This window comes from Podarcis bocagei (assembly GCF_964188305.1).
Source record: "Podarcis bocagei genome assembly, chromosome: 10".
NCBI classification, from domain to species: domain Eukaryota; kingdom Metazoa; phylum Chordata; class Lepidosauria; order Squamata; family Lacertidae; genus Podarcis; species Podarcis bocagei.
In genome coordinates this window covers 34,602,326-34,627,584 of record NC_138135.1, presented here as the reverse complement: position 1 = coordinate 34,627,584, position 25,259 = coordinate 34,602,326, and the positions used below count along the sequence as shown (strand labels likewise).

The 25,259-nt window shown below is 44.9% G+C and overlaps 1 protein-coding gene across 2 annotated transcripts; it reads right to left on the bottom strand.

Moving 5' to 3' along the window:
• On the bottom strand, positions 1-19,189 carry CSDC2 (cold shock domain containing C2). Of its 2 annotated transcripts, none has more exons than XM_081209602.1 (4): positions 19,097-19,189; positions 6,915-7,158; positions 5,381-5,503; positions 1-5,146 (listed from the first exon to the last, which is right to left on the bottom strand). In XM_081209602.1, the coding sequence occupies exons 2-4, from the start codon at positions 7,088-7,090 to the stop codon at positions 4,984-4,986; spliced, it is 462 nt and encodes a 153-aa protein (XP_081065728.1). In that variant the 5' UTR covers positions 7,091-7,158; positions 19,097-19,189; the 3' UTR covers positions 1-4,983. The 2 variants fall into 2 exon arrangements, with proteins under 2 accessions (XP_081065728.1, XP_081065729.1); XM_081209603.1 differs by having other exon boundaries at positions 18,997-19,102.
• Positions 19,190-25,259: the final 6,070 nt, after the last annotated feature.

Here is a 25,259-nt window from a genome sequence, read left to right as displayed (position 1 = left end):
TTGTGGGAAAGTCACTTTAATGGTTTATTGCCGGTGTTACAAAGGTCAACACGGGGTCAGACAGGCAAGGACCACACCAAAAGTTGTAAAAACACAGACACACCATAGGTAACAAAGATTATTTCAGAAAGAATCAAAAGCTTTCCCAGAGAGAAGATGCCATTTTGTGGCACTTCCACTGCTATTGCACCTTCAAGGGGAGGAGCAGAGGCGAGGAGCTGCTGGTGTTTAATGTAAGCAGAACAGCAGCAGGAAGTCCCTCTGGCTGTCACAGGAAGCAGGTCACACATGGGGGTCTGGATGCACCATGGGAAATTGCTTCCTTTTCCTGCTTCGTTCCTCCATTGGACTGTTTGTTCACCTTGGGAGGGAAAGACTAAAACATGTTCCTTCCCCAATGTCTATGCCTATGTCAAGAGTATATGCATCTGAGTTTTAAAGGCCTTTAAAATAAACACCTCACTACTCTCATTTTATCTCGAATACAGAGAGGGGAAGCCCCTCTGTACAATTTGGCTCCAAGACACATAGTTTTGGATGTTGTCCTTTTAGTCCAAGAAGGACACAGAATGTTTCTATAACCAAACAGATTAGAACGTGGAAAGAACTAGTCTCAGAAGCAAGAGAAAACCAACACCCTCCCTAGAATGTAGTTGGGCAGCCATTTTGAGTAGTGCTATTTCAACCCCACATGGTTGTGTTTGCAATAGTATGCTACAGATTTAGAAAATTCACATTGTCAGAGTTTCCAGGTTGTTCCTTCAACAAAGTAGGTACAAGGAGGTGGTGTCATTGTTTTGGTTCCCTGTATGTGGAAAGTAGCACATCAGGGGCGGGTTAGATCAGAACCTCTCAACAATGCACTCTTTTCTAGATGTAGGGTGTATATTCAAAAATATACCTGCAATGCTCAGTCTGTTCCAGAAAGACTCGTGATTTCGTTTAACCTGTAGATGAACCCAAACCATTCTAGACATATCCATCTGACCATGTGCTCCTTCTGGAGGGCCAGTCCTCATTTCATTTAGAAACCAAAGCCCACATACTTAACTGGAAGCTACTCAGGTCACATCTACACCATACACTTTCCTCCAAGGAATCCTAGGAAATGCAGTTTCCCCCTCACAGAACTATAATGCCAAGTACCCTTAACAAACTACACTTCTCAGGATTCTTTGAGGGAAGCCATGTGCTTTTAAGTGTATGGTGTGGATATAACTCCAGTGTTCTAACAGGACTACATTTAATCTTCCAGCATTGTCAGCACACATGGAGGGAAATACTCCCCCTCTGGGCATCTTTGCACAGATTTTCCTGTGATCATAGTTTGACACTGTAGTGCTAAACTGAAAACATGAGAGGTGCTCCTGGAAAGAAAGAAAAAAGCATGATGTTATAATGCTAGAGAACACCAGGCTGCCATTATACACCTGTTTCTTGCAGAGTATGCAGTCTATGCTGGCTGCACAGTCGCACTCCAGTACCTAACTATGCAAATTCTGCACCCCTGTGGGAAACCTTTGGCCCTCCAGATGTTGCTGAACTACAGCTCCCCCCGTCCTTCACCATGCTTGCTAGGGCTGAAGGGAGTTGTAGTTCTGCAACATCTGGAGGACCAAAGGTTCCTCAGGTCTGCTCTATACTGTAGTGCAACTGTTTCCCAACTGTGGGTCTCCGGCTGTTTTTGGACCACAAGGTTGGTGAATGTTGCTATAGAGGACCAACTGAAGTCCCAGAGATGTGAACCACAGAGGACAGGTGTGCAGTAAACAGCCACACACCACCACATGAAAGCCTCTGAAGATGCACTGCAAGTACAAAAAGAACGACTCTGAAGACACCAGTCTCATTCTCACGATTCCAGCATACTTTGGGCTCTATCTACCAAGCTCCTTCCAACTCTCAAATTAAGCCACTCACGTGCATACTTGCTACTTAATCACCCCTCTTAGCTCCTACAACAGTGGTGTGTGCACTTCTAGTGCATCATACAAAAGTTTTACGATGCATGTTCAGCCCCCTCTGCAAGGTCAAGCAACATCTGATATGATATTGCCCAAGAAGCTTTAGACTTGTCAGTCTACTGTTCAAAATGAGGTTAGCAACTGATTGACACCATGCAAATTCCTAACATGCACACCCTATCCTGGGAAAAAAATTTTCTACTCAGAACATCTATTAGAAATCAGGTTTGTGCTTTAGACATGACCCTGTATATCCTGGGGAGAGAAGTAAAAGTTGGGGAAGGCTGGACAAGAACCAAAATATAACTAGATACAATGCCACTAGAGCCCATTATCAATTACTGGCCCATGAATCTTGTCATTGATACACAATTCCTCCATCTCTTGTGCACATGACCCTCATTAACTACAGAACTAGGGACACAGAGGGCCATCAAAATGTACAGGTTAGGATAATAGTAGGAAAAGCAGGAGAACGTCCAAACATCCATCTTGAGGAAACATGATCTGCAACATTCAGAAACGCAAACACATGCAGACAATACTAAAGCCTACATCTCTGGAGATGCAGAAAATCAAAATGCTATTCTCAAAGCAAATATCCACAGCCAGGAACCACCATACATTGCCCAAGACCATAAAACAGATGCATCACATAGGCTCTATTCCGTTTCAAATGTTAAAATAGATTATTTTTCTAGCAAAAATGCCTTCATCTGCAGTATTTTTTAAATTGCATTATTTTTAAGCAAGACAAATGTCCTGGGGGGACTTACATTTTAATATATGTGGGAAATGTAATGTCAGCAGGGTAATAGTCTAATAGCGAAGACTTCAAAGTCAACCTCCCCCAACTTATTACCTTCTGTTTGAAACCAATGGGAAAATGATACATGTATTGATTCTTCTGGCATTGCATTATGTTGCAAATTAAGACACTGCACTGCCATCAGAGAGTGCAGCTGCATTTACTTTAGGAGTAACAGGATGGGGGACGGGGGCAGAGAGAGAATCTCAATAGTTAAGGCAGGACGACCATGACGATGTCTGAGCAGGGCTTGTATGTCTGTACCACACACTCCTTACCACCGCATCACTGCTATCAAGAAATCTGGAAAGTGAAACAAGCTGGGAACGAGATATTGCCACAACTGGGGCCTTCTGGAACAAACCACTGCTATGTGTAGGAGAGTACAGAGTCCAATTAGAATGGAAGAACTTATAGTGACAGGTCAAGTATTATTTGCAGATTTTCAATTGGCTTATGTAATCCAATGCAGGAAGATTCCATTCTTAGACTTTGTAGGACTAAGTTTTGCAACACTGAAATGGATGTCTAGCCTTCCGTTAACTGGCTATGCCTAAGGCAGGGATAACTAGCACAGTGCCTCCAGGTGTTCTGAACCACAACTCACATCAGCCCTGGTCATTGGCCTTGCTAGCCGAGGCTAATGAGAGTGGTAGTCCACAACAACTGAAGGGCACCCTATTGTGTACTTCTCTTCCAAGCAAATGATCACCTTACCTTGAGAAAACCTGTTCTAGTGTTCATATATATATATTCTCTTTCCTGGCTCCCCCTCTCCTGATTTCTGTTCATATAAAAAGCCACTGAAAATAATCTGCCAAAGGGGGGACCATTTCAACAGGAATTTAAATGAATAAAGACTCCTTGCAACATAGCATTCAGAATGATCTGCTTTTGAAGTAAACCTGTATCAATGGCACAGAGAACAGACCAGCAGTTTTCACAATATTGTGTATTCATCATTTAACTGAAGGATTAAGTACCTAAACTGCCGCATAATACCAAAGAATTTAATACTCAGCGCTTCTGCCACAAAGTAACTCACATCATGCCTTGGACAGATAGAAGCAGCACAGGATCTGATATTTCCAAGACAGCTTATGATCGCAAGTTCAGCTTAATGATCATGTCCAGTGCCCAGTTAACCGCAAATCCCCAACCCCTGAATTCTTGTCTCCTGGTTCAGTCAGGGGACTGAGTAAGAAAAGTAATTTATTTATGCCATATGAGAAAGATCTGACAAATTCAGTTGTGAATACCACTCAAGAGAGGGGCTTCATGGATCTTGATAGTTTTCAGAAACTGCTTCTTCAGTGATGCATTCTACTTGCCCTCTACACAACATCCTTGAGATACTAGACATCCAACGTGCAATTATGTGTGCAGGGGTGGGGGTGTTGGGGGGTGGGGGAGAAGCAGCATCTGTCACCAAACCAGTAATCCAGTTGCCACAGTTTGCCTAGCTGTGGTAGCCAAACCACTGATCTCAACAGACAACAACAGTGACATCAGTGGACTTAGGGAGAGGAGTGCAAGTCATGTGGTCCCTCCCTTACACAGGGCAAGGTGGCTGGGGAGGGGGACAAGATGGGACAAAAAGCACATACCTACAAGTGTCTCTGAAGATGGCACAATCTGTGTGGGGCTCTGGGAGACACTGTCTTCAGGCAATGTACAATTGTCCCCCCCCTACAAAATATTACTGCATCTCTTAATACCTACTCTGGCTGAGAAGAACAAGAGAGCTTAATGCAAACTCCCCTGGGTGGAGTGCCTGGACCAGCCCGTTGAAAAAGCAATGGGATCATTTGTTAAACGGAGCAGGACAATACATAAGACTTTTGTTAATGCATTTAGGGTAGCAGCGAGACAAATAAAAGTCTGCCTTTCTGGATAAAGACACACCCCAAAAAAACCTCGAGAGCTCTTCGTTTGTCTATTTCTGGTACAATTATGAGCTCACGAGACATAGGAGAAAATCCACCCAGCAACCCTTTTCCACTTCCTGCTTGCCATTTTGAAAAAAAAAGAAAGCACAGCTACAAACCAAAAGGTAAATCTTAGAAAAGACAACATAAATGCCAACATGTCACACTGCAAACAAGAATTGCCAGCCTGGGCTCTCTGCCATTGCTCCAGCAGTTCCACCACCCACCACACCATTCAACCCCACCTCCTTGGTGGGGTTGTCCTGCAGGCTCAAAAAGAAGTTTACGATCCAATGATTTGGCCAGACCACGTTTCATGCTTTGTGTGTGGAGCTAAATGGGTAAGCACCACCTCCACAGCCTGGAACTTCTGGTTCTTTGGTGGGATGGGGCAGATTTTGTATGTGACCTCATCTCCTTCTACTGGAACATATTCCCCCTCGATGCTGAAAAAGAAAAAGTAAACAACATTTCAGCATTTTCTTAATTTTCTGTTTAATTCATCATCGCTATTATTAATAAATCTATCAACATCCAGGGCTCCTTCATAAATGTGTCCTTACAATGATACTGTTGACACAAGTAGGGTTTGGGAGAGAGAAAGGAGCAGTGACTGTTCAGACATGAGATACTGGCATCATAACCTAAGATGCTAAAGGCTCTGCAGACATGGAACTTACTCGGATACATGTACAAATATGTCCTCTGTGCCACTCTCTGGGGTGATGAAGCCGTGGCCTTGGGAGCGTGAAAACTGCTTACATACACCCTTGTAGACAGGACCAGCGGAAGCACGAGCCGTCCTAGGAAGAAGAAAGAGGCTTGAGACTCAGTCTAAACCACACTGGCATTTCCAGCCAGGAAAATGTTCATGTGTTACCTTTCTACACAACCTCACGGTTTCAAGGCTCCCATTTCCCCCCCACAGTCCAGACTATAGCTGGAACAAAATTTTATACCAATTTAGCAAAGCCTCAAAAACTTTTTTGAAATCTGACAGAGGATATCATTTTTTAAAAACTTACATTAAAAAGCAACTTGCACAATCTAACATCTCTCAATTCAACAACCACCATAGCTAGGAACGTTGGGGGAAGTTTGAATTAGAAGAGTGAATTGTTGGCAAGGAAACTCTTACTTTGCATTAGAGTTCTTCCCCCTCCCCCCAAAAATGTTTAAACCATACCTGTCAACTTACAGATTTGAAAATAAGGGACCAGCAGCCTTGAAAATAAGGGACCAGCAGCCAAAATAAGGGACCTGCAGCCTCACCTGTTCCAGGCACTCCAGTCTTCCTGTCCTCCTGCAGTCTGGTCAAACTCATGCTGGTAACTTCAAGAACACTGTCCAACCAACTTTGTAACCAGAGGTTCAACTGAATAGAATCTGAATCACATACACCACAAGGCCTATGCAGCCTCAACTTAAGATGGCTCCCTGGCCTGGCTTTGCACTGCAAAGTTTGCAGCAGCATGTGCAGCAAAATGGCGTCCAGCATTCAAAAAACCCCTCAGCTTGCATTAATTAGCCACACACAAGGCATGCAAGCTCCACCTCCCCAGTCGTTCTTAGACTTCTTAATAGGTGAGCAACACAGCCAAGCAACACAGTTGGAGCCTCCCTCCTCCCTGGCCGGCAGGGAGGGAGGGAGGGAGAGGAGCTGCTTCCTTTGAAATTTAAGGGACATAATTTGAGGGACATCCATCAATAAGGGACAGCAGTGGGACATAGCGCTGGAATAAGGGACTGTCCTTTCAAATAAGGGACACTTGACAGCTATGGTTTAAACTCTAGTCCAGATGAGTAAGGTTCCTTAAAGCCTCACAGGTCATACAATTGATGGGGTCCAAGCATTGCTCAGGAACTGCAAGATTCATAGTTTGTGCCAAGGACTGCTCAGAAGACTCTGGGGTATGAATACAAAATGATTCAATAGGACTATTTGACATGGCATTAACTGAAGTTATCAGAAAATAGTGTCATCGTGGTCTTATCACACTACCACTTTCCATCAAAGTCTGAAAGAACTCTGTCAGAAATTGACCACAATCAAATAATGTGTACAATTCAGAACAAACTCAATTCCTCCTCTCCCCAAGCCCCCTTGCCCCGGTATATTCCACACTGTCAAAGTCTAATTGTTAACCAATTTTAGAATGGGAAAAAAAATGACCCTGGTGATTCCTAACTTAGTGGCACAGTCTGGTTACTTACGCAGAGTATGTCCTGGTTCTTTTTGTGGGAAGTGGGCTGGGTAAGTCCCGAAGAAGGTGGGCACCTCTCTCACAGATCCGGCTTCCCTCTCTGTTAAAAGGGAAAATTGGCCACACAGGTGACTTTGGAGAGTGGAGAGGTGGCACAGTGGACTGAGAAGTCTGGTCAGATGACATGGTGTGGCTGTCCTCTGGTATGTCAACAGGAAAGAGGTGATCAACGACTCTCAGCCTTTGGGATCAACCTGTCTTGCAAACAGAAAAAGAAGAGTCCTAAGTAATGGAAAAGCTGATTGACAGTGGTGCCAATAGCATGTCTGTGGGCTCCAAGACAATGGTCTATAGCACGGATGTCAAACACAAGGCCCGCGGGCCGAATCCGGCCCGCCAGACCTCGTCATGTGGCCCATGTAGCCGCCACCGGCCGCCAGCCTTCACCTTTTATTCTCGCTTTTTTTTTTTTGACACAAGAAAGCCGCCTCTTCAGCGCATGCGCGGCAGCCTACAAGCCAGAGAACGTCTGCCCTCTAGCGGCGCCGGCCGTTCTACACAGGAAACCTCCACTTTACATGCATTCAGGAAACCTCCCCTTGTTTTTATATTGAGCGCATGCCATCCTGTGATGTGACAGATCCAACGGCTGCCTGAACCCTTCTCTCCTGTACTGTAAGTACATATGATGTATGTGGGGGGGGAGGGGTCTGCTTATTAGGGGGGGGTCTGCTTATTATTCTGCTTAAAAGTCTGAGCGGTAAACTTTGGATATACTGACCACTTCCGTGTCACTTTACAGTGGTATAGGGACTATAAACTACAATCAAATAACCCAAAAATGTCCAAGAAAAGAAAAGTTGATGCAGAGGGAAGGCAATTTCAGGAGAGACGGGAAAGTGAATACATGTTTGTGATTAATGGAGACAAGCCGGTATGTCTTACTTGCTATGAGGCAGTGGCAGTGATGAAGGAATACAATTTACGCCGGCACTTTGAGACCAAACATGGAGCCAAATTTGCTAACCTTAGGCACCAGGAAAAGCAACAAAAGGTCAAAGAATTAAGTGGAATTAATAGAACTTCAGTGCAACAGCAGCCTGAAAGCGAAGTTCCAGGATGTGACAGTCGACGACTTTTACCGTCTCCTCCCCCCTGCTTTGTTGCCACAGCTCCGACTTCAAGCTGCACGTGTTCTGTCCATGTTTGGGAGCACCTATCTATGTGAACAGATGTTTTCAGTCATGATTCTGAACAAGACCAAGCTCAGATCACGCATCACTGATGATAACCTCCATGCTGTTTTGCGGATTGCTACAGCACAAGACCTAACGCCAGACATCGATGGACTGACCTCAGGAAAACGATGTCAGCCATCTAGTCAGAAAAGTTAAAAAAAAGTTAATGCCTTGTGTTTGCCATATGTGTAATAAACAGTGTTTGGCAATATTTGTATGTTTAAAAAAAATTACTGTCTGTTACCAAAAATCATTTTTCAATAAATTGTACAATAATTGTACATTTGAATATCTACTTGCCATTATTCTGACTATGTTTCTGCTTTCAGAGCTAGTTATTACTTGCATTATTACAAAAAACAGTAATAATTGAATGCAGTGACAATAATTTATGATAATAAAGAGTGGACACATAGTCCTATAGATACAACCGGCCCTTTGAGGGTGACCAAACTGCTGATGCGGCCCCCGATGAATTTGAGTTTGATACCCCTGGTCTATGGAGACTTCCACAGCAGCATTCCAGGGTACTTAAAAACTTGTGTACATGTTGTCATTAGCCCAGAGTGGAATAAATAGTTCTAACTAGTTGACGGAGGAACTGTGCAGGCTGGGGCTGAAAAGGCAGCTGGATGGAGCTTCTGGAATCATAACCAACTGCCTAATGGAGGGGTAGCCAGTGTGTGTTGGACTCCCAACTCCATCAACCCCAGCAAGCATGGTCAACGAGTCAGGAGAATGGGAGCTGGAGTCCAGCTATGTCTGGTGGGCACCATATCAGCTACTCCTGGTAGAAAGCCTGCAATGCTGAAGACACACACACACACCACTTTCCTCTTCCTAGCCTTGAGATCAGATCAGCCCAACCTCAGAGACCATTTTAACATCACTTCTAAAAGAGATAAAAATGCTGCAGCTCAGTTTGGATAATTACATTTCATCACACAATGCTACCTTTCGGCACTTCCTATGACATTTCGGGTTTGTCTCTTTTGACCACCACACTGCAAAAGAAAAGAAATGCCCCCCCCCCCTTTAGATGCAGTTGCAACACAGATGCTTCAGGCTTATTTAACCATATGAATTATCCACACAGAACTGTGCAGATAATTAAAAGGTGGCTGCATGACGTCTATGGCTCCAGTATTATCCTCCAAATATCTAGCTTGCTAATCTTTGGTGGGAATTATAACATCATTTGCTTTCTCTCCTTTTGCTACGTGAGCTGTCACTTCAAGGCTAAAGGAATTATTTCTGCAAGTGATCTCACAAGCCCAAATCGTCTACTCTTCCCGTGCTCCCCTGTGGTCCCCCAGTCCACCCTGCTGTGAAAAACGGAAGGATGCTGCAGGCACTGTGATGCTACAGTAACAGCAATACGTGGCCAGGAAAAGAAAGGTAACTAGGTAGGTATAGGGGTGTGCATAAGACACAGACAGAGAGGGAGAGGAAAACCGGCTGACTCAAAGAACACAGACCTGTCACTAAGCCAAAAGAACGGGGATTTAAGCGCTCAGCTATTTGGTTAGCAGCAGGCGCCTATTTACTTGCATTCCTTCTGACTCGCCAAAATGGGTGTTTACATAATGCCATAGTAGAACACAGAGAAATCATGCAAGCTTCCTAACCAGGGATCAGGACTGAATTAGGGCAGCAAAAGACAACAGATTCACTGGAATGCCTCTTGGCCAACTCAAAAACTAGTCCCTATAGCAATAGGGGAAGAAGGCAAGAGCAAGAAGGGGATACAGATAACTGGGATGTAATGACCTTAAATATGCATGTCAGTGGTAGTGTGTTTTTTAGGTGCTCTAGGCCAGCTGCCTCCATTCCAATGCCTTGATGGACTACAACTCTCATCAGTGTAGGCTCGCCGACAAATGGTAATTGCTTGTGTATATGTTAATTCATTTCTATGCATACATTCAAGACTGACCCCGCTTGATATGGCCAACTAGCATAGTGTAGCAGTTAATATGTTGAACTAGGACCAGGAAACCCATATTCAAATGCCAACACAGCCATGAAACTCTACTCTTGGGCCTAACCTCACTCTCCATACTATAATGTTGAGATGATAAAACTGGGGTTGGGAAAGAGTTGTGTCTGAGGCCTTGAGCTCTTTTGGAAAAGGATGGGATATTAAAATTATATAGAATTCAAGCACATGTTTCAAATTCAAACTCTCCAGTACCACTCAATCATTAACCTGCGACGTGACACTGAAAGCCCAGAACATACAGTATATGCATTTTAAGCCTGCTTAAGTCCACAACCAAATACAGATTTTAGAGCGAAATGCTTTCCCACTGACCTTAAGTATTTAACCACACAGTTTAAGACTAGCTGCAGGGCCAATGGCAAGGAGGGGAAGCCCTCTAACATCTAGGAATAGAGCTGAGGGCAATTTGCAGTACAAGGGCTTCCAACACTCAATAGTTTAAATGAGGAAGTAAAATCACAAGTCCAAAAATGTTCTGTGATAAGATGGCATTGTGCTAATTTCTTATCAGCCTCCATGTTTCTCACTTGTAAATTATTAACTGGTTTTATTTATTTATTTATTTATTAAAGATTATATCCAGGTCCTTTCACCATCTAGGTCTCAAAGCAGATTACAATGACAAAGTATTCCATATTAAAAATGTAAAATATAAATTAAAATTAAAATTATGGTTGCCTTTGACCAATTCTTTATGCTGCTCTGTTTATCAGTTTTGTCTCAGAAGAATATCTGATCAGTTGCAGAGTTATACTTTATATTCAGGTAAGCACAGGGCACGGCTCAGAAGTGAAGTAGAATTAGCTGCACTTCCAAGCCAGAGTGTCAGGACTGAGCTTCAATCTGTTGGCCCTCATCCAGACCATTACTGTTCCCAAGCACTGATTCAGCACCTGAGTCAGATGAAAAGGAGAAAAAGAGATGGATGCCACTGAAATATTGATGGCACCTCACTAGGAATATCTAGATGACCTCACTCCCTAGTTTCATATGAAATGTTAAATAGCATGGAAGTTGAAACCCTGTGGGACCCCATGGTATAACTGCCAGGCCTGTTCCCAAGCCCAGTCTTCTGGAATTATCTATCGGACCACAACCACTGCAAAGGAATGCCACCCCACCACCACCACCATGGACAGCTTACCTAGAATGATACCATGGATAGTGGTATCAAAGTCACTAAGAGATCCAGTAGAATCAGCAAGGTCACACTCTCCTGTTCAGTGGCAGACTTTGGGCTCTCAAATTTCAGTAGCGTCCTGTGTGATGCTCAAATTCAGCACAAACCCACCCACCCCTGCCTCTTGCCCTCCATTCTACGTCACTGTTGCAGTGCTAGCAACCAGTGCAGCCAAACCAGTCACAGTACCCTAAAGCCACCTCTGCCCAGTCCTTCTGCCATACGTCATCCATCATGGTGACCAAGGGTATTTCAGCGCCAAACACAGGCCTAAGGCCAGATAACCTCCAGTCTGCAAACATAATTAGGCTCACCAAGCTTCCCTATTTAGCCTAAACCAGGGTTTCCCAAAATAGGGTCTTCAGCTGTTTTTGGACTACAACTCCCATCATCCTTAGCTAGAAGTACCAGTAGTCAGGAATAATGGGAAATGGAGTCCAAAAACAGCTGGAGATCCATGTTTGAAAACCCTGGGCCTAAACTATACCCATTTCTATCCACCTGTCTATCACCTGATGTCATAAGGAATCAAGCACAGAACAGATAAACCCACAGGGTCAAGCTGCAGAGCAAGAATTTCCTTTCTAGCTGCTGATAGAGTTAAGCACTATATTTGAATTTGACAACAGAGAAAGGTGGCGGATTCAAAAAGTACCAAAATCTATCAGTAGCTGGAAAGGAGAATCAGAGTGCATCTGGAGTGTACTCCTCTCAATCCTTCAAGTGAAATCAAGTCACTTGACATCACTGGACATCAAAGGACTGACAGGTGGGTAGACCTACCCATCAGGAACTAGCGAGTGCAGTGTAAGAGGCTTGGTCTCTGCTCAGCAGGGACGACAGAAAGGATGACAGAAGCTGTGCTTTGTCTTTAAGAAGAGTCGTCCCAACGCCACTTTAGACCCACTAGTCCTTTTTCGGAAGAAAGGACGAGTGCCGTGGATACCTAGGAACTGGATGTACAGTGGTACCTCGGGTTAAGTACTTAATTCGTTCCGGAGGTCCATTCTTAATCTGAAACTGTTCTTAACCTGAAGCACCACTTTAGCTAATGGGGCCTCCTGCTGCCGCTGCACCACCGCTGCACAATTTCTGTTCTCATTCTGAAGCAAAGTTCTTAACCCGAGGTACGATTTCTGGGTTAGCGGAGTCTGTAACCTGAAGCGTCTGTGACCTGAAGCATCTGTAACCCAAGTTACCACTGTATATGGTCACTAGCCATTTTCTGGTTCACAGGAAGTGGAATGGCTTTCCACTGCTATCCAAGTGGATGTTGTAGGCCCATATACTGTAGCCCTGCTGGAACAGAGGGGCCTGGTAGGTAGTCAGAAGTCATCCCTGAAGAGCTATCCATCATTATGTTCTGTGGGTGTGATTTCACCCTCTGTATATTTACAGCCAATGGATTAAGCGGCAGGCTAGCAGGATGAAAAGAAGTAACACTTGGCATCAATAACTACAGTACTTTGCAGCTTTAGAAAGCAGCAGAACTATTTCATTAATCCCTTGAAATCACGCTGTCTTGCAGTAAGTCTGCTAACAGGCCTACTATAATAGGAAATTCAGAAGAAATGTGAGAGGAGGTAAAAGAATGTAGAAGATCAAACTCTGGCGTCCAAATAATATATTTTCGTTTTGTCCCATACCAAACTTCATTTCTCTGTTCAAAAACCCTTGAACTACTGCTAACAAAATACATTTTATAGCAGCTCTTTCCAGGGTGCCAAGATGACAAGAACCACCATTGTGGGTGGAACAAAGGAGTACCTCAAGGTGGAGAACCTGTAGCCCTCTAGATGTTGATGGACTACAACTTCCATCATCCCTGACCGTTGGCCATGCTGGCAAGGGCTAATGGAAGCTGTAGTGCAGCAACACCTGGAGGACCACACAGAGGCCTGGTCTACATAATCTAGCATTCTGTCCCTCAACCAGATGCTCTGGGAAACTCACAGATAAGGCATGATGGCAACCAGCTATAAAAGCCTAGAGACACCACACGCATTACCAGTCTTCATCATTGCGTATGGAAGTCACCATCCGAAATCCATCATGAAACCACCACAGATTCTACCCAAAAAAATGTCTGTTTCAAGACAAGTCCTGCTAACTATGCAAGGCCTCCTGAGCTTTTTCAGCTTTCACAATTAATAAAAGGTGAAAAGTAAGAATAGGACATGGCAGCAGAGGCCTGTGATATGGCACAAGCAGGCCAAGAAAGGGGATTCTAGTCCATTACTCAAAATGAAAGCCAAAGTCACAGGTTCTACTCCTATTCTGGATATCAGATTTCAAATATGGTGAAGCAGATTTCTGCATCGTGACTGCAATCCAGCTACAAACCACTTCACAAAAACAAACTGCAGAAGTTATGCCCTTGGCAATCAATGGCCTTGGAGAAAATAGATGCAACAAGCCATCCAAAAGGCAGCACAGAACTGCAGCATTCTGCATCAGCTGTTCAACAGCTTACACTTCAAAACACGAAATGTTCTGTGAAGGTTATTTTTTGTTGTATCATTTTATAGGAACAGCAGACCCAGATGCCAGCTCTGTCCCATTGTCTACCTAGCCACACTATGGCCAAACCTACTGAAGCCATCCACAACGACATCAGGCTCATTCTCTTGCTTATCTTCCCATTAGATATATACCATCGTCTGCAGACAATGCCCTCCTGCCGACGATGCATAGCAAAACAAGCCAGTCTCTGCACAAAGGAATGGACACAAATCTAACATCAGAAATGGCAATAAATAAATAAAATCAGTGGGAGGAAAGCTTCATCCTGTCAGGACACTCTGTACCTGACCTTAAGGTGGCCATACTGGAACAAAGGAACTTCAGAAGGGAGACTGCGTGTAAAACTGCTAATAAAACATTCTGTGCTACAACTTGAGGTTTAATCAAGACAAAGGTTTTTCTAGCTACACTACACATAATTGGCTTACCAATGCCTGGATGTCGGTGTTAACAACTATTTTTTTTAAATCCCCTAGCCCTGTGCCTATAGGACTGCAACTCTTCATGTACCTGATATACAGGACTGTGGTCTACAAAAGCTTTTGCCATAATAAATAATAAAGCATCATTTTCAGCTTATTCTTAAATGCAATTTGATTTATTGGGTTTATTTTACTTTACTTTCAATTCAGCATTCCAAAGCAGTAATGCTCAGGCTGAAGAGAGGCTGCTGAACTCTGCAAGATGCTTCCCAGCCCACAGGACAGGCTAGCTGGTATTAGAGATTCGTCCATTAGGGCAAGTTGGGCATTGCCCTGCCCACCTCAGCCTGCTCTCAAGCCAGTGCCCCAATCTTCTTACTTACAACCAGTCCACTGGGTGGCAGCAGCCGACAACCTCCTCCTTCTCCTCCAGGTTCAAAATTAGCAGGGTGCTAGGTGCATTTTGCTCCTAAAGATTCTCCATTTGTGAGCACCTCAAAAAGTCTGGGTGCCATTTTTTGTGCCTGGCTGACACTCAAGAATTACTGAAATGTATGTTCTCGAAGCTACAAACATGAGCCTGACCAAACTGCGGGAGGCGGTGGAAGACAGGAGTGCCTGGCGTGCTCTGGTCCATGGGGTCACGAAGAGTAGGACACGACTAAACGACTAAACAACAACATGTGATCTGAAGCCTCGAAGTGTTTGTTAACATAGGCAATATTGTAAACACCAAATTAAACATGTATTAACAATTTCTGCTAAAAATGTGGTGTGGATAATGTGTAACGTATGTGAATTGTGTATTAATTCATGCTTATCAAAATAATAAATAAAAAGTATTGCCAACCCCCCTCCCTAGTTTGGCAACTAGACATTCTGTTTTGGCACCCACAACCCAGGTCCCAGAAGCCATTTGGCTCCTAGTTTTTCTATCTCAGTTTCTAACACTGCTCTTCCTCCTCCTCCTCCTCCTCCTCCTCCTTAGTCCCAGTGGAAGTGCCTTACATAGAGAACAGCCCCAGACTCTCTCCAGCCCTGCCACCACTGCAGCAGGCAGAGCAAATCTCTCAGATGGCACTTTTCGCTAAGCTACTACATACACATTTGATTAACATAAGCTGTCCCGCAGACCAATCTCTTCTTTCCTCTCAGGCCCCTCATCTTTAAATCCCATAATTCTCCTTTTTACATACCTGAAATATCTTGTCAGACTGAAGGGAATCCAACTGCCAGAAAGCACACTCAAGTTTCGTTGCTCAGAACCACCCCTGGCCCCCGATCTAATACTAAGGTGCAAGAGTGGTGTATCAATGCATACTGTACATTCTTTTGAAACAAGTGTGTATACATATACTCACACAAAATCTGAGTTTAAAAGAGGGCCTTCTCCCACCCGAAATATTCCCATCTTCTTTCTCAGAGGCTAACCATATACTCCTATGCATCAAAGGTGTGGAATATTTCTTCCCATTGAGGGCCATGTTCCCTTGGAGTAATCTGTCACCGGCCACATACCATCAGTGAAATTTCAGTGCCAGAAGCTGGGAGGGCTGGAACAAAAAGTGAAAGGGGCCAGAGCTCCTCCCACCCATTTTGTGTGTCTCTGTCACTCCTTTCTTCATTTTCTCCTCCTTGCTACTATTAAATTAGACTAAGGGCCACATTAAATTAGACCAAAGGCCACAGATTGCTCACCCCTGCTATACACATCTACAGTATTTAGATGCAACCCCACTGTGATGTTCCTTCTGAACTTACTTCCAGCATTGCATCCTAAACTAGTTATCCTCATTGCATTTTTAAGTGGAGATTTATTGAAGTCTTTCCAGTGTCTGCCCCCTTCGGAGATACACATTAGGCTCTTGGTATCCATCAAGTGCCCTCAGTATTCTATGCAAGACATCATAAATTTGCTATTTTTCTTAAGGCAAGAACTGAGTGTTCATTTATGCAGGGGGTTTGTGGAAGCCTCTCCCTTTCCACCAAATAAACACACATACTTATTCTTAGCACCTTCCCATATATAGCCACACCTAAAACTTTAGAGAGAGAGAGCCCATAAAGGAGATAGAAAACAAAATACGCTTTCTGGCTTGTAAGCCTCCAGAAATAGACTGACCCCAAACTTATGTAGGCAGACAGTGTTGCTGTGTCCTACTCAGACAGGATTGCAATTTAAATTGTGGTTATAGATCTGGGCAGGGCCAGAGGCTAAGAGACTGAGGCTATGTGGATGTAGCCAGGATTTGGGGGGGGCAAGTCTTTTGTTAAGGGGGCAGAACCTCAGCTATGTATTTTTATTAATTGGGGGGCAGACAGCCCCCCTGCCCATGTCCACATTAGCAGCTTGAAACTCATCAAGGTCATGCCCCCCCTACTTTTCAAGTCATTTTTTAATGTTGCTTTTCACTCCTGAGAAAAAGGTGAGGATGCCTTCTTCACCCAAAGTGCATCACCTGATTTTGTCTTCCCTGCACCTAACTCCAGTTCCTGGATGCTGTCACATGCTCAACAGCTGCCTGAAATATACAACTCCTCAGTCTAACCACAACTTCCATTTTCTAATTGACTGGAAGCTGGTTTGAGAGAAAGCACGTCAAACAGGAGTATTTTTCAAGAAGCTACAGGATACCTATGGATTGTGACTAATTACATGTGTAAAGGTAAAGGTACCCCTGCCCGAACGGGCCAGTCTTGACAGACTCTGGGGTTTGTGCGCCCATCTCACATCTATTGGCCGGGGGCCAGCGCTGTCCGGAGACACTTCCGGGTCACGTGGCCAGCGTGACAAAGCTGCATCTGGCGAGCCAGCGCAGCACACGGAACGCCGTTTACCTTCCCGCTGGTAAGCGGTACCTATTTATCTACTTGCACCCGAGGGTGCTTTCGAACTGCTAGGTTGGCAGGCGCTGGGACCGAGCAGCGGGAGCGCACCCCGCCGCGGGGATTCGAACCGCCGACCTTTCGATCGGCAAGCCCTAGGCGCTGAGGCTTTAGCCCACAGCGCCATCCGCGTCCCTAATTACATGTGTACTCTGCTTCAAACAACAGCAGTGGAGGCGAGCTGGAGTAAGTGGTCAATGTATGCACATGCTGAGCTCCAGAACAGGAAGTTCCCATGTTCTTGCTTTTGCCATGGACTCACCAGGCCAGAAGGCTTTTCACAGGATCACTGTGCAGACAGCAAATGGGCACAAAAGGAGCCGCCGGATTGTGGCGTCAATGCCCACTCCCAATTTTCATGTACTAGACCATACAATCCCTATGGATATACAGATTGTACATGGAACCCCAAACCCCAAAAGAGGGAAGATGAACCTGTGGCCTTGAGATATTGCTGGACTCTTAACTCCCATTCACCACAGCCAGGGATGATAGGACTTGCACTCCAACATCCAAAAGGTTGTGTATGCCCCATCCTAGAAACAAAGTATAGTCCCTGACCACACATGCAGTTTGTACATGCACTGGGGCCATACACATGAACTAGTAAACGTGATTTTGTACCACAACTAGTTTATTAGGCCCATAGTTATAGAATTAAACACAGTACCATCTTTAAGATGCCCATCTTAAAAGCACACCGCCCAAGAGGTTTGTTATAACATATTGATAATTATTCTTAACAGACTACAAGCAGCCAGAAATACTTAAGTAAACCACAGTCATAAAGAGGGTTTCCTCCAGGTTACAGATTTCCAGGTTACATTTATTCTCTCTCTTATACTGTACTGTTCTCCATAGACTTGTATCTAGCAGGGTTTTTTTAAAAAAAACCATACAAAGGCTATCTAGCCAATGCTCATAAAAGCCTATTTCCTTCCAAGACTGGTGATGATAATGTCATGCAATTGAGAACATTAATCAACTCATTCATTTCCAGACAGACACCTCTTTGGTGAAAAAGAACTACAACAAGAAAGAAATTTTAAATAACTAATAAAAAAAACCCTGGGTTACATTCTTCAAGGCCTCAATCTCCTTATCTAAAAACAGTCCGTCTCATCCCTCTGGTGGAGCTCTGGTTAAGCAGTCACATATACAAGAGGCCGATTATCCAATGAGATTCAAGTGCCATCTTTATGATCTGAATACAGAAGCATCCTTGGAACTGGGAAACAAGATATTTGGGTGGGGGTGGGAGAGAGAGAAAATAAGAAAGGCAGCCAGCGAGAAAGGCAGGACCAAAAAAGGGGTGGGGACTCCAAACCACCATAGCACCTTCTGGTGGCTTCATCAAAAGCCATGCAAACCAAATACTACTTTAGGTGGTGTTGTTTTTATAGGACTATCACTAAGCTTCAATTATTGCTTTCACATGAGTCCTTTCTTTGACTTGCTGCCGTGTCCATTATAACTTGTTAGGTGCCAAAGCAGATTTAAACACACACACACACACACACACACACACACACACACACACACCCGTCTTCCTGACCAGATCCCTCACCCCTTGGAATAGCAGACGAGAAAGGCGACCCCAGCCTTCGGTTGCAAAGTAAAGCTACCATACAGGCAGGCAGCTATTCGCCATCACCACCTGCACGGAAAACACCCTTCCCCACAGCCATTCGCCCCCAGCTGAAATCGCCCGGCGCGCACAGAGGGGACACGCCTCTCCGCTCCCAGCGCCAGAGGACCTTCTCTCCCCACCCGGGAGACCCGACACAAAAGAGTTAAGCGAGCCACCCCACGCGAGACCATTCGGCAGCCGGCTCCATCACCTTCCTCGCGCCTCCTCGGCGTGGCCTCTCCCATCTGCCCCTTCCTCCCGCTCCGGCGCCAATTCACAAAGCATCCCTGCGCGCCCGCGGAGGAAGTTACCTTGCGGCCAGCGGCGCTCCTTCTGCTGCCAGGCTTCTGCTCGCTCTCCTCCTCCCTCTTCACTGGCAGCCTTCTGGCGAATTTTAAACACGGGGGAGGCCGTGGCACCCACACGCCTCCCTCCTCCTGACGTCAGGGCGATGATGGGAGAGCAGCGAGGGAGGCAGGTGGGAGGGATTCGGAGGGGGAACTTCTGCTCCGCGCTTTAAAGAGACGCGGAGGGGGAAAGGAAACTGGGTTATCCGCAATGGACGCTGGTTCGCAACGCAGGCACCGACGAGGAACCGCCATGTCGGGGGGTCCGTGTGAAAATGTCTCCACCGTGGTACCGAAGGGTGCAAGACTTCTTTCTTGTTTTTTTGGAGGGGGCACCCACATAGGAACCAGCTAAGGGTGCAATACTAATTGTCCATCCAGATCCAGCGGTGCCCTGACCCTGTCACTCCCGAAGGAAATATCTGTCAGAGGTAATCTTTTTGTACAGGAGAGAGAGAGCGTTAATATGAAGAGTCTTGTCGTACATGGATAGCAAGCTGCACTAGCTAATACATGGCTCTTAAGAGGGGTAGGGAGAACTCTGTTTTCAATTATTTTTAAATTTGTATCCCACCTTCCCTCCAAGGAACTCGAGGTGGTGCATACAGTTCTCCCCTCCTCCCCGTTTTATCCTCGCAACAACCCTATGAGGTGGGTTCAGCTAAGAGACTGGCTCAAGGCCACCCTGTTTTGCTTTGTAGCTGGTCACCATAGGATCCTCCATCCTACAGCATATTCCTTTGTTGTTTATACTGCCAGCCACCTTTTCACACTCTCAAAGGCAGCACACAAAAGCAGACGGAACAATACACTCGCACCCAAAAAGCTGCCCTGCGAAAACGGCAACATTAAACACCCCAGGCAAGTGATCATCTAATTAAATCAAATACTAGCTGCCTGAAAAGATGCATTTTGCACCCTCTCTGGGATTTAGTTCTGAGTCCAGGGGCTTCCTGTTTTATAGAGCAGGCTCTTAGTCATGGCTTTCAGAAGTCCAGTTTCAGGAAACACCCAGGAGCTTTCATTGCCTGTCACACCAGACAGTCCCACCTTCTTTGCAGACAGCTTGAACAGTTGATCTCATGGCTGTTATTACAGTACGTCAGCGTGGTTTTTGTACTCTTTGTCGTCATCCCCCCACTTTGTGTAACATCTTGCCTGACAAAGAGTTCTGGAGAATTCAAAAGCTTCCCACATTCCTGTGAAACTTTGGTTCTTGCCACTAAAGATGTTGCCTTACTGTAGATAGGGCTGGTTCCCCCCCCCCCCTTTATGGACCAACACGTTACCAAGGACAAAGAAGAATGGAGGTGCTTGCACCTTTAATAACTGTACAGGGTTTTTGGCAGGTCAACTTGACTTGCAGAATTGAGATATGCTGCACCTGTATAAGTACTCTGGTCACCACACAGATATGTTAATCAAAGACTGGTGTGACAGAGGCCTGAGCTACTGCAGATGTGAAACAGAGTCAACAGAAGCTAGGCTCTAACTTTCATTGATCTCAGTGGGGCAGCCAAGACTAGCATGGCCAGATGCAACAGCACACAGGGGTCTTGCACCTTTAATTGTTGCATAGAAGAGGGAATGTCAGCAGGTGTGGTTTGCATAGAAAGCTACAGCTTCTGCAATTCCCGCTTCTTTGCAACAATTAAAGGTGCAGGAGCTCTGTTGCATCTGACCACCCTAGCCAGAACTTGCTATCAACCTTGCATGACAAACTACACCGGCTGAGGTTCCCTCTTTCTACACAATTATTAAAGGTGTAGGAGCCTAGTCTGCTTTTCATCTATGCAATAGTCATGTCTGGGATCCTACATAGCTGTGATGGGCTTGTATTCAACTAACTTTTATTCAAGGAGATTAATGGCTATAAATAACTTAGGTCCCTTAAGTTTAGTGGATCTAATATGAGTAAAAGTTCCTGAATTGCAGGGAGTTGGACTAGATGACCTTTAAGGTGCCTTCCAACTCTTCAATTCTATGATATGCCTATGTTTTTTCTTGAACCAACGCTCCCCTCCTGGGATTTCCAGCAATTGGCATCCAGACAGATGCCACGCAGGCAGGGTATAGCCATCATAGCTAGTAGCCACTGATAGCTTTATCCTCCATTGATTTGTTTGATCCCCATTTAAAGCCCTCCAAGTTCATGGCCATCACTGCCTCCTGGTCCACAGTTTAACTATGTTCTGTGTGAAGAAGCATTTTTAAAAATCTGTTCTGAATCTTCCAACACGCAGCTTCATTGGATGTCCATGAGTTCCAGTGTTATGCGAGAGGGAGAAAACCTTTTTATCTATCCACTTAGAATCATAGAATCATAGAATCATAGAATCATAGAGTTGGAAGAGACCACAAGGGCCATCGAGTCCAACCCCCTGCCAAGCAGGAAACACCATCAGAGCACTCCTGACGTATGGTTGTCAAGCCTCTGCTTAAAGACCTCCAAAGAAGGAGACTCCACCACACTCCTTGGCAGCAAATTCCACTGTCGAACAGCTCTTACTGTCAGGAAGTTCTTCCACTTGCTCCTTGCAGTACCTAATTTTATACATTTTTGCCATGTGACCGCTTATTTGCCTTTTATCTAAACTAAAAAGCCCAAGGGGATGTTTGGAGTGAGGCTTATCTCTTAGATGAGTTGGACAGTCATGCTCAGGAAAATCACCTGAACAGGGATGTTGTTGGCTCACTATGGAGCAATGTCCATTGGGTGGGCAACTCAGGCCATCTTTGGAGCTTAAGGTTATGTAGCGCTTTAAAGTTGTCTGCTATGGGCACTAAAAGTCCTGTCATCTGTCTCCCCATGACTCCTGGTACATAATGTTGCATATGAAAGCAGACAGAAGGCAGACGACAGGGCTGTGTGTGTATTAATAGATGATGAATTAATAGATTATGTTACCTTATACAATATTGGTCCATCTAGCAGCAGCGGAGCAAGCCGATTGGGGGCCTGGGGGTGCTGGGCCAGCTGCCCGCAGGGGCACCGCGGGGCCTCTAAGGCAGCGATTCTTAACCTGTGGGTCCCCAGATGTTGTTGGACTACAACTCCCATCATCCCTGAGCTCTGGCCTTGCTAGCTAGGGGTGATGGGAGTTGTAGTTAAACAACATCTGGGGACCCAAATGTTGAGAAAGGCTGCTCTAAGGAGTCTGCCTGCCTCCTCCCACTCAGTCACCCTACAGTTGAGGGGGAGGCAACGGGCAGACAGTTTGGAACAGCGCAGAGGCTGTGGGCACTCAAACCACCGTGTCACTCCCAGGAGAGATTCGTGTCTTGGGCATGTTGCAGGCCCCGCAGTGAGTGCTGCCCGCCATTTTATCACCCCCAGCAGTGGGGACACCCGGGGCAGACCGCACCTACTGCACTCCCCTTGCTACGCCCCTGCCATCTAGTATTGTCTACTCTGATATGCAGTTCCCCAGGGTTCCAGTCAGAAGTCTTCTCAACATAATGATTTTTTCAAACTTTAGATAGCAGTGAACTTGGAACCTTCTGCATGCAAAATATTAAACTGAGCCGTGGCCCTTCAGAGAGACATTCTCTCCTCTCACTGCATGGGAAACCTTAAGCCAACAGACAGGTTCTCTAGGTTGCAACCTGGCACCCCTGATGCATCTCTCTTACTTTGTTCTCAAAGACAAGCCATATCCTGTGTGGAGCTGATCTCTGAGGCTTCCGTTTGGCAGTACACCCTCACAATTGCTTGCCCTCAGCAGTGTGTTTTGTTTGCATCTGTTATTGCAATTTCTCACAGAAGCTCCAATTAGGGGAGATTGCTAGGCACCACATACACAAAGGAAGGCTGGTCCTGATGCCAGGAAGTTCACACTCACAAGGGACTGGAGCTGAGACCTGAATGCAAATGTTCTCCATTGAAGGTGGGGGAGATGCTGTTTTAGACCCAGTGGGTGAATCCTCTACCAAAGAGAATCAGCCCATTCCTTCTTTTGTATGGCTGAACAGCTGCCCCCTCTCCTTCTTCACTCCTACATTTGATGCATAGTCAATGAGAAGCAAATGCCAGTCATGGGGAGCCCAAATCCTTCCCAGGTGTCATTAATAAGGTGGCATATTTCTGCAATATTAAATGCTGGTGTTTATTTCATGGTAGGCATTGGCGTATGCCACAGGGATCTGTCCAAATAACATGCTTTTATGAGTCAGAATAAGTACTAAGTAAATAAAGAGCCAAATAAACCTAACCATGGCTTCTTTGTGAATTGGGTTCAAATCTACTCCAGAGCTAAATCTAGTTTGTGCAAAATGATTAGGTACATAATTGCAGATATAAATGCTACTTTTCAGAAATGAAAGGACATACATAGCCCCAAATTAAAAATTCAATAATGCCTACATGTATTTTTGTTGACCCCAGAAAATTTCTACGGTCTTGTTCATTGGTTTGTCTGGAACGTTTTTAGCCCATTTTGCAACCCCTTAGGATTCCCAGAGGGACGCGGGTGGCGCTGTGGGTTAAACCACAGAGCCTAGGACTTGCTGATCAGAAGGTCAGCGGTTTGAATCCCCGCAATGGAGTGAGCTCCTGTTGCTCGGTCCCTGCTCCTGCCAGCCTAGCAGTTCGAAAGCACTTCAAAGTGCAAGTAGATAAATAGATACCTCTCTGGCGGGAAGGTAAACGGCGTTTCCGTGCGCTGCTCTGGTTCACCAGAAGCGGCTTAGTCATGCTGGCCACATGACCCGGGAGCTGTACGCCGGCTCCCTCGGCCAATAAAGTGAGATGAGCGCCGCAACCCCAGAGTCGGCCACAACTGGACCTAATGGTCAGGGGTCCCTTTACCTTTAGAATTCCCAGAACGACTAATGGTGGAAACAATAATTAAAACAGTTCAGATAAAAATAGAAATGCTATAACAAAACTAAAAACATCAGAACAACAAAACTGATGTTAAAACAAGATAAATCCAGAGCTAAGCAGAGATTTTAGAAAGACATATAAAAGCCCTGAGCAAATAAAAAGGTGTTAACCTGGCACCAAAAGGGCACCAGGTTTGGCACCACACAAAACGTCCGGAGGCAGGTGCTGCCAGTGAAATGCTTTATCTCTTGGGTCTCCATCTGTCAGCTTACCTCTGAAGGTAAGCAGTTCCAAAAAACTTCCTGTGAAAATGACCCCAAGTTCCAGACAGTCATCGGGGAGTAAGCAGTCCAGGATGTGCACACCGTCACTAAGCTACATAGGGCTTTAAAGGTCAAAATTAGCATTTTGATCTGTGCTTGGAAATAGATTGGGAGCCAGTACAGTTGCTTTAAAACTGGCAAGATGTGTTCCAAATACCCAGTCGTAGTCAGTACTCTAGGCTAGCTGCTGTGTTTTGTGCCAACTGAATTTCCTAAACAGTTTTCAAAGGCAGCCTAATGCAAAATGCATTAATGTTATCTAAATGGGACACTACTAGAGCATGAATAACTGGCCAGACTATTTCTGTCCAGGAGACAGTGGTGTGATCTGAAGCTAAACCAGCCTAGGCTTGGCTGGTATCTTAAAGGAAACCACCCTGAGAACCCTCTGTAAACAGATCTGGGCTTTTGGGGGGAAATCTTTTATTTATTTAAGAACATTTATATACCACTTGGTTGTAAATATATAGGGCTGCCATATTGTAAATATATAGGGCTGCCAAGTGAAGAGTTGTTGAGATTTTCGGGGGGGGGGGGCGGAATCAAATGTTGGTGCTTTTCTTAGATTTTTGAAGAAATTCTTTATAAAAATAGCCCAACTTGCCATACGTCCAGGTTTTCCACCTGGACGCCATTTTTCTGAGCGATTTCTGGACATATGGCAGCCCTAAAATAGAACCTAAAAATAATAATAATCAATAAAATTGTCAATAAAAGATAATGCTGAAAACAGGTATTTTTAATATATTTATGCAGTGGTTTTTCTGGGGGTACGCATAGATATAATAATAATAATAATAATAATAATAATAATAATAATAATAATAATAATAATAATAATAATATCTTTATTGTCATTGCCCCCTCTCGGGGACAACGAAATTACTTGGCTGCTTGTGAATCTAAGTTTGGCCTCATTGAGGGACTGTATTTCGATATGAGTAGGAAAATGAGAAAATTGTTTTTAGCAGGTATCAAA

Coding starts and splice junctions, on each gene's coding strand:
- CSDC2 (XM_081209602.1), bottom strand. CDS start 7,090: ATGTCATCTGACCAGACTTCTCAGTCCACTGTGCCACCTCTCCACTCT. Junction 5,504..6,914: donor AGAACCAGGACATACTCTGC/GTAAGTAACCAG, acceptor TCTTCTTCCTAG/GACGGCTCGTGCTTCCGCTG. Junction 5,147..5,380: donor ATATTTGTACATGTATCCGA/GTAAGTTCCATG, acceptor TTTCTTTTTCAG/CATCGAGGGGGAATATGTTC.